Source organism: Xenopus laevis, chromosome 2L (genome assembly GCF_017654675.1).
Source record: "Xenopus laevis strain J_2021 chromosome 2L, Xenopus_laevis_v10.1, whole genome shotgun sequence".
Classification (NCBI taxonomy): Eukaryota; Metazoa; Chordata; class Amphibia; order Anura; family Pipidae; genus Xenopus; species Xenopus laevis.
Window position 1 is genome coordinate 60,618,826 of NC_054373.1, and position 10,149 is coordinate 60,628,974.

The following is a 10,149-nucleotide window of genomic DNA, read 5'->3' on the forward strand; positions in this document are numbered from 1 at the left end:
ACTAATCTCCTCAAACTGCCTCTCCGCCGGCTAGAATGAAAATCATTGGCGGGATGGCACTCGGATCGCTTCGTTTTGTGAAGTCGTCTGAAGTTTCCTCGTGAGGCAACTTTGGTCGACTTCGGAAAACAAAGCAATCCAAGTGCCATCCCGCCAATGATTTTCATTCTAGCCAGTGGGAAGACGGGAGAGGCAGTTCGGGGAGATTAGTCATCCCAAAGAAGAAGAGATTTGTCACCGGGCAACTAATCTCCCTGAATAGCAGAGTGTGTCTCTGCCCTAGAAGAAGCCATTGCCCTATCTTGAAAGTAAAAGAAGCGATACAACTCAAAACCATTAAACATTTTAATTAACATAATAGATCACCATTTCCTCATATTTATCTAGCTTCTGCTTAACACATGTTCGCCTGTTTAATATGCAATAAAAAGTTTGTAGTCTACAAATGCAAGTTACCATTTATACTAGAGAAAGAGAGGAAATAGAGGACACTCAGGAATTCCACATCATGGGCAACCATAACCTATGATACAGGGGACAATTTATTATGGTTCATTTATTTCTCGTTTCCGCAAATCAAATGTTTTATCGCTCAGAATGGTGTATCTGGATACTTACTCTAAACATCAAACATTTTGAAAATGTATTAAATGTAAACAGCACTAAAAACTCTAATACTCTAACTCTAATGACCAGGTGAGGCCATGTAGAAGAAAATGGAAAGTGTCATTATCAGATTGTAAAATCTTTAATTACATTACGGTTTTAGAGATTTTTGGGATTTATTTCTCTTGTAATTGACAAAAATGCTTTAAAAAAGAGGATTCCAAGGTTGTCATTGTCATATTCATATTTGTTCTGCATCTTTATTTGTTTGCACTTTTTGTATTGGGGTTTTTCATAAGAGGACATTTGTGCTTTTTTGAATATTGAAAAAACCTCTACAACAACGCAAATCCAAAGTTTGATTAACAAGGGGTTAATGGGGGTAATGTATTAAAAGGCACTAATTTGCCCAGTAGCAGTAACCTATAGCAACCAATCAGCAGGTAGGATTTACTGGTCACCTGATTAAAAGCAAACAACTTATTGGTTGCTATGGGTTACTTTTCGTGGGCAAACTTAGTGCCTTTTATTACATATGAGGGGGGGTGTGTTTGTGTGCAAGGATCACTTAAGGCTACTTTTTGGTTTGTGCCTCTGTGTACCTGAAATGCCAGTGCATATTTTGAATCTAAGTCTGGACCTGCATAACATTCTAACTGGGTTGCTCCACTTATGGAGCCTCTAGATTCCATCTAGATCCCACCAATTACACACTGTTTGTTCTACTTTGACAACAACTCCAGTTCTGTCTCTGTCTCATAGCATACGTACTTAGATTGGCATCATACTAGGAAGTTTGAATTTTATTTCTAGTTAAATGAAAACCCTCCTCTGTCACTATCCAAAACTACAGGAACATGGAATGGAACAACTAATGTGGCTGTGAAGACCCTAAAACCTGGTACGATGTCTCCAGAAGCTTTCTTGGAGGAGGCTCAAATCATGAAGAAGTTGCGTCATGATAAACTGGTTCAGTTGTATGCAGTTGTTTCTGAGGAACCTATTTACATTGTGACTGAATTTATGACAAAAGGTAAGATATAGCTGTAGAGGCAAGGAAAGTAACCTCACTGTTTTTTTAAGACTCTGAACAGTGGAATGACTTAGTACAAGAATATTGTGAGCCCCTATTTCACAGGAAGGGAACTAATGTATCTACATTTATAACTCAGCAGACCCCTAAATATGGTGGGGTTGCAGTATACCAGCTTCTGTTGCACCACTATTAAAGGAAAACTATACCCCCAAAATGAATACTTAAGCAACAGATAGTTTATATCAAATTGAATGACATATTAAAGAATCTTACCAAACTGGAATATATATTTACATAAATATTGCCCTTTTACATCTCTTGCCTTGAACCACCATTTCGTGACTCTATCTGTGCTGCCTCAGAGATCACCTGACCAGAAATACTACAACACTAACTGTAACAGGAAGAAGTGAGGAAGCAAAAGGCAGAACTCTGTCTATTAATTGGCTCATGTGACCTTACATGTGGTTTGTATGTGTGCACAGTGAATCTTACGATCTCAGGGGGCGGCCCTTATTTTTTAAAATGGCAATTTAGTATTTATGATTACCCAATGGCACATACTACTAAAAAAGTATATTATTATGATAATGGTTCATTTACATGAAGCAGGGTTTTACACATGAGCTGTTTTACTCAGTATCTTTTAATAGAGACCTACATTGTTTGGGGGGTATAGTTTTCCTTTAATTCTCCTTCTACTGGGTTTACATTTATGATTGTTAAGTGCCCCATTTTGTATTATTCCCTTGCAGGCAGTTTGCTTGATTATCTGAAAGATGGGGAGGGACATTTCCTGAAGCTGCCCCAGCTGGTAGACATGTCTGCACAGGTGAGTGAGGTGGCACCCTTCATTACATGCCTTTTCCTGATCTTGGCTTTGCTCTCTATTAATATCTTGTCTTTTTTTATATATTTCCTTTTGTAAGTTTGGCAATGATATCCCTCCTCCTTTGTACCCTCCTTTCAAACATTCATTCAATGGGTCCATGTTAGCCATGGTGGCGTCTGTATATTTAAATACTTTAAATACTATCCGTTATTTTGTTATAGTTTCAAATCTGTTTTTATCACAAGGTTCATAATTAAGTATATAATTAGAATTGGAGACCTCTGTAGAGCTAGAAGTTGTATGGAAATATATAGATAACACATTTTCAATATTTTGGGGACATCATCCTTTATAATGGCATTTTGCATCAGAAGCTATAAATACTGGCAAATAGCATTAGTAGTTTACTTTGTATTACTAACGAAGCAACAACAAGAGAAACTGAATGCAATGGCTTTAAAATGTAAGAACATTAAAAGGGACATTAATCTCTCCCCTAAATGTTTTAGAGTATTAAGTTCTCTGTACACAATGGTAATGACATTGATTTTTTAATTTTTAGTAAACAGCTTCCTACCTACTCCTTAGGCAAAGGACACAAGGCTTATCTCTGCCTACGTTTTCTCCACAGGAGAGGACCCAATGCACTCCCATCCACTCCACTGTGTCTCTGCTGGGTCTTATTAGCCTTAACAGCCTTAACTAGCCTTACAATAAGTGGGTCGATACACTGAACATACTGATTATATACAAAGTTTCAGTTTAAAAAATAATACGTAGATAAGCTATTGGAATACTAATGGTGACCCTGAATAAGATATCCTTCTTCCCATTTCCTATACAGCAGGGAAAACAAGCTATTTTCTTACCCTGACTGCTTTATTTTTGCTCTAGTCTGAATACAAAATTCCTTCCTCTAGATAGCATCTGGCATGGCCTATATTGAACGGATGAATTATATACACCGCGATCTCAGAGCTGCCAATATTCTTGTGGGTGACAATTTGATTTGCAAGATTGCGGACTTCGGCCTTGCACGGCTCATTGAGGACAATGAGTATACAGCACGACAAGGTAAGGGCACATGCTGGTTTAATGTATACTACAGTAAATTAAAGTAAAAGTGCTGCAACTGCTTTTCTTGTTTTAGACTTCATCCAGTTAACTGCAGCTTAAAAATAGAAGTTCCTGGGTGACATGTTATAATTTAAATATATATGTTTTATATATATATATATATATATACATATATATATATATATATGTGTGTGTGTGTGTGTGTGTGTTATAACATATCTGCCCGTTTGATGTGCAAAGGGCCTTAGTTGAAATGGGATCATTAACTCTTCTTTATCAAGGAAGGGATACAATTTGTCTCAAACTGTATTCCTCATATAAGTATTTTATGCTTAATACATAGTCCAAGGGCCTGGGCACATTTAGTGAGCAGATTAGATATGCTGCACTATGTTGGATGAGCCTTGCTGGTGAACATTCTGGTTTACCTCCTGGGACTGCAGGGTATAAAATGTTATTCTAAAATCCTAGTCAGAAATACCACACTTTTCATTTGGTGATACACTACCATCCCATCCCTCACTTGCCGCTTTCTCTTAGGGCAAAGGCACATGTGTGGTGTTTTTGTGCCATCATCGGTTAGTTTTTCTAGAGGCAGCCGTAGGCCCAAAATATCTTTAACTACCTGCATTTACCACTAGATTAACCATAGGGCAAAACCCAGAAAGTGCTTGTGCAAATGCTTTTAAGTGGCATTTTTTGTCATTTGAAAACATGAGCTGCCATTTTTCCATCTGTTTTCAAGTCACTGCTGTAGAGATGAATGGGGAAAATTTCATAAGTTTTGGGCCTACTGAAAACCTCTGTGTGCCATTGCTGTACATACTCATTATTTGATATCTAAAAGTTAAAATGCATGAGCCATAACCGTAACAATAAAGTGTATGTTTGCCTTTAAGAAAGCTATAGGATTGTATTTCCCAGACTCAAGCATGATGATTGCCCAGTGTTTTCAAGCTAAGCAAATTGTCCCCTAAAGAAACATTAAAACATGCCTATTGGTTGAGCTTAAGGAGTCAATTCTGGATGCCCTGCGATGCAAGAACCTGGTTTCTGTGTGCTTAATTGCCCCAATTGTATCCTCTTAGCAACCAAACTCCTAAGTGCCCTTTTAAAATCTCCTTGCCGTAACCTGGCTCTGTGTGCCTTATTTTCTTGTAACATTGCCTTCTAGCAACCCAGTTACTAAGTATCTTATTGCCCTGTGCCATTTCCTTGCTGTAACATTATTCCTGAGTGCCTTATTTCAATGTCTGATCCTTGAGCAGCATTTTGTATCCAACCTATTTATCAGAAGTGTTCCTTCATTAGATCTCTAATGTGTCTGTGTTCTTGCACCTCTCATCTGAACAGTTTTATACCTTACTCCATGGTTACTGTGTCCCCTATGCAGGTGCCAAATTTCCCATTAAGTGGACGGCCCCTGAAGCTGCTCTGTATGGTAGATTTACGATTAAATCAGATGTCTGGTCATTTGGGATCATGGTGTGTGAGCTGGTGACAAAGGGACGAATTCCGTATCCAGGTACTTTTTATCTGCCTAGCAACAGGATTGGGGACCATAAGGGAGGGTGTAAAGAATGCACATATATTCATATGAACAAAACAATATTTCTGTGTGTTTCTGTTTAGCTTACTCTCTCTTTATCACCACTGATGTCACACTTCAGTTCTACCCTCTCCTCATACTGTATCCGCTTTCTTTTGCTGCTTAATTACCATTCCATACTTTCAATAATATAAACCTTTCTAAAATAACCTTAAGGTTGAGGCCAGAAATATGATTTGTTCAAGTCAATACATATCAGGACAACTCAGGGGCATAACTTGAAGTCTGTGCGCCCCCATAGAAAATATTTCAAAGGGCCTCCCTGACTCATGATCAGTAAAGCTGTTTTCCAAGGCCTTGCTCCCCCTCCCCACACACACACGCACACAGCCGTGGGGGTCTGCTCCCTCTATTGTTATCCCAATGGGGGCTACTCTGAATGTCATCATTATACTAAAATATGAACACAGCTAGCATCATCACTTAGCAACATTGTAATGTAACAACAGATGCAGAGTTTGCACCAGGCTTAGTATTCCATTGCAAGCAATCAGCAGGTAGAATTTACTTGCCACCTGTTTAAAAATAAACTTCTCCTTTGGTGCTAGTGGTGTAACTATAAAAGAAGCAGATCCTGCATGTGGGTCCCGAGGAACAAGGGGCCTGTTATGGGGGTTTGTAAGTGACCCACAATTTTGCGTATCAAAATCAATTGTACATAATCCACAGGTCACCAACGATTTTGTGCAAGGGGGCAAAAAAAATTTGCAAGAGTCCTGAGCCCCCAAAGTTATACCACTGTTTGTTGCTATAGTAAAAATGTTGTTTATGTTATTTATTACCCAGTACCTGGGGATCACCGAGTTTACAATCTAATTTGCTAGACACAGGCTACTGCAAGAGGCCATTGTCAGTCACTTCCATTTTATTGTACAACCTGTCTCATGGACACCAGCCAGGAGGTCTGCAGCAAATTTTGAGGGCCTACCTCCCAACATGTCCTTTCCTTCCTTGCCCAAAAGTTGCAGCCAGTGACGTAACTAGATATTATCAGGGTCGGACTGGGTGGCCCGGGGCCCACCGGGACTACTGACCAGGGCCCCCTTCCAGCCCCCCCTGTGACGGCGCCCCCTGCGTATATGCGCACACGGCACCCCCTCGGTATGCAGGAGAGGGGGTCTGGCCCGACGGGGGACCACCAGGTTTTTTCCTGATGTCCCACCGGGCCAGTCCGACACTGGATATTATTGGGCCCCACAGCTAATTTTTTTTCAGGCCCCCAGAATGTTTGACCTGTTTTACCAATATTCATTAAAATTGTATATGAATTAGGGCCTCATGGGGCCCATATATTTCCTGGGTCCCCTGAAGCCGCAGGGTCTGCTTCCTTTATAGTTACACCCTAACTGCTCCTACTTTTTTTGATAGCCTGATCCACTTGAGGAAAGGCTACTTTTCACAGCCACTTATGTTTTTCAAGCTTGCTTGCATCCATGTGCCATACTTGTTAGCAATTTCTAAAAATCATTATCAAGAGATCACTGACAAGCCTCCATATTTTTACGCTAAATTAGACACAGAGACAAATGCAGAAAAAGTGCTTCAGTATCTCTCTGCCTCCAATTCCACCTTACAGTTTTCTTTTTCAAGACATAACCATTCGTTGTGTTTGCTAATCCCAGCTCCAAAATTATAATCTCTTTTTCTTATTTCAGGCATGAGCAACAGGGAGGTTCTAGAGCAAGTTGAGAGAGGGTATCGTATGCCTGCACCCCCTGGGTGTCCACCTTCACTCCATGAGTTAAAGTTACAGTGTTGGAGAGGGGACCCAGAGGAACGACCAACTTTTGAATACTTACAGTCCTTCTTGGAGGATTACTTCACCGCCACCGAGCCCCAATACCAGCCAGGTGACAACATATAAAATGTGGAAAAACCTTCTTTATGATCATAATAAAACTAAAGAATCATCAGTACAAGGAGGGTCACCCAAAAGGATCATAAGAAAATGACTAAGAAATATCTCAGGATGTTTACCTTCACGATTAAGCAAAACATTATCACTTAGAGCTGTGGATTTTCTATCCCCTGAACATGTGGATCACATGTTCAAGGGCTAGTTTACACTTAAATTATGGCATACATTGGAGACCATGGGCAAAATTATGGTAAAAAAAAAATCTCCCTGGGGACCAATTTAGCCCACAGGCCTCTAGCTGGACTGGTTGGAACTATAGCAATGTGACTCCAGGCGTATGAGAAAACCATAATGGAGACCATGTTTTATTGATCACAGTGTGAGCCCAATCCCAAAGAAAACACAAGAAACAGAGGCAGGCCCAAGAATCTGTGAAAGAGGATCATCCTATTGTGTATGCGCATTATAAGAACCCTTATCAAAAAAGACAAACCAATTTGCTGAGGCCAGGAAAGTTACTTTTCCAACCATGGCCAGCAGGAGTGGACATAAATGTTTGTTGCAGATGCATGGGTAGACATAGAAGCACCCCTGGGATCTTTAAAGAGGAATAGATATCTATGCAAAAGGGATTCTTGTGCCTTTCTTGTAATTAAATGCTGTCTCATGGGAAAACTACTTTGAGACACATGATTTGCAAATCTATTCTGTTGTCGGGAAAATTGAGCATCCCTCATTACCTGGAAATCATAATTAACTGGAAAAAAAAGAAATACAAATAATTCAGTCTGTGGAGTGCTGTTCTACAGAGTTGGCTCCTGAAGGAGTTGAATTTGCACATAGCATTGTATATGGTTTGACAAATTACAAGTCTGGAAACTATACAGTCAATAATGTAGCATCAGAAGGGTCATCATGAACATCTGCTAAATTCTCTTCTGTCTCTTCGGACATTCTTGTCTCTTTTCACTGTCAAGTATGTCTCAGCCCTTGTACGTTCTCTGGCTAAGGATGCTGGGATTTGTAGTTTTCAAGAGTTTTAGAGATGCAAATTTGAGACTCTTGGATTATTGATTCTTCTTTTCCCGAATCTCTGTTTAACTTTGTACCCTAACCTTTTTATCATTCCCTATCTCCTCCCCCATCTCTGTCTTTCTCTCTCTCCTTCTGCCTCTCTCAGGGGTTATGTTACAGACACCTCTCAGCTGATTCAGAGGTTTTCACACCTCCCTTCTTGTGTAAAGTCCTCTCCCCCCTCCCCCTAACTCCCAGGCTGGCTTTTTCTGCTGTGTGTGCAGAGACTGATTGGCATAGAACCAGCCCTTTCCCTCTTCATACAGTGCCAGCCCCCCTCCCACACCCTTCACTGCTGGGGTTACTGAGGGGAGAAGGAAGAAAACAGGAGGGAAGGTGAGATGAGGTGCTGGTGGCTAATGGTGCAAGAAGGGAGAAGAGTAAAAGGGTGGTGGGGGGTAGGGAATGGGCATAAAGTAGGAAGGATCTCTCTTCAAATGACAAGTAGTAGGAGTGGGCATTAATATAATTAAAATATTCTATTAAGAGTACCAACAGAGGTGTACTGCATAGATGAATCATGTACACAGAACTGTAAGAGTCAAAATGAAACAAACTTGCTTGAAAGAGCTTACAATCTAAAGTAAGGATAACAAGGTAAGGGGGAAACGGCTGTTTTTATAGCCCACATGCTGAACACCAGGGTACACAGTAAAGCAGATGTGATTTCATTCAGGTGTCGGAAAGAGAGGTAAACAAATCTACAAACTGTCTGTCAGGGTCCTGGGCAAGTCAAGAAGTTGCAAATCTATTGCAACTAAAGGTCCATAGGTTAGTCACCCCTGAGGTATGTATTAAAAATATGCAAGAATTGCCATATGTGCTTATTTTGTATCCCAACGGACCCCTCTAGTGTTGAAGATTCCAAGAAAGATGTCCACTCGCCCATAACCCACAATCAAGCCCTGTTGTCTGTGAAGAGAAAAAAGTACTCATGAATTCAATGGTGTAGCTATAGGGGGGGACAGATGCTGCGCCTGAAGGGGGCAAAGGTGGAGTGGGTGTTCTGTTAGGTCTACAATTACTAATCAGCTGCCACCACACTGGTTACATTCCAATATGTATTATAGATCAACTGATTAACATTATTATCATTCATATAACAGAGGGAGATCAATCATTCATACCACCCCCCTGTCCCAGTGAAACTTACAATCAAATTTCCGGCACAACAGGGTTAATTTCATTAGGATCCAATTAAACTATCCGTATATTTGTTGAGTGTGAGAGGAAACAGAAAGAAATCCATATAAAAGCAATAAGAACATTCAAGCTCCAAGCAGACAGCACTTTGGTTGGAACTGAGCCTCAAACCGTGAAGTAGAAATGCTAATAACTGTGCCACGCTGTCCCATTTATGGCCTGGGGCAAAAAAGTACATGCTCTGGGTCCAGTTCTGTGTAAATCAGACAACACAACTCAAAGGAAAAACATACCCTATTCCCAAGTACAAATTTTCTTTACTTTATTTTTATATACAGAGGCCATAATGTGTGAGAGCATAGATTATTTTGTGTTGACAATATTTCTTTCTTTGCATTACATTTTGATTGGGAGCTGACATATTACTTGTCTTTGAGGGGGCACTATCAATATAATGGCATGTCTGTTTTTGTAATATACCTAAAAAATTACCTAACCAACCAATATGGCAACCTCTACTCCACAGTCAGGATCAACTGTCCCATCATAACAATAATAATAAGGGATAATAATAAAGGAAGTTATTGCTTAACTTATTGAGTGTGTGGCAAATGTTCTTTATTGTTTATTTGTTTTTAGACTATTTCCCTTTTTATTTAGCCTTCCACAGCCTAGAGTTTTATTTGCTATTTGGTTGCTTTGGTCAATGTCCCCAACAACCAAAATGCATAATAATCATGCGGCCAATTAATAAAAATGTAATTTAATAGCTGATTGGAAATTGTTTAGCATTTCAATCAACAGCATATCAAAAGTTTGTTGTAAAGTGAACTTTAAATCAAACATATCTGGACAATAATGAAACTTTGTTTCCTTATAACATCATTTTTGCACATTAAAATATGCAGAGCATA

General features: G+C 39.8%; 1 protein-coding gene across 3 annotated transcripts in view; it reads left to right on the top strand.

Moving 5' to 3' along the window:
- The window catches only part of LOC108708097 (tyrosine-protein kinase Fgr), a 44,666-nt gene extending 34,835 nt beyond the window's left edge, over window positions 1-9,831 (top strand). For all 3 annotated transcript variants that reach the window (XM_018246424.2, XM_018246425.2, XM_018246426.2), the window contains exons 9-13: window positions 1,460-1,639; window positions 2,398-2,474; window positions 3,395-3,548; window positions 4,945-5,076; window positions 6,816-9,831. In XM_018246424.2, the coding sequence (XP_018101913.1) occupies window positions 1,460-1,639; window positions 2,398-2,474; window positions 3,395-3,548; window positions 4,945-5,076; window positions 6,816-7,024 (752 nt within the window). In that variant the 3' untranslated portion in view covers window positions 7,025-9,831. The remainder of the gene's footprint in view (window positions 1-1,459; window positions 1,640-2,397; window positions 2,475-3,394; window positions 3,549-4,944; window positions 5,077-6,815) is intronic.
- Window positions 9,832-10,149: the final 318 nt, after the last annotated feature.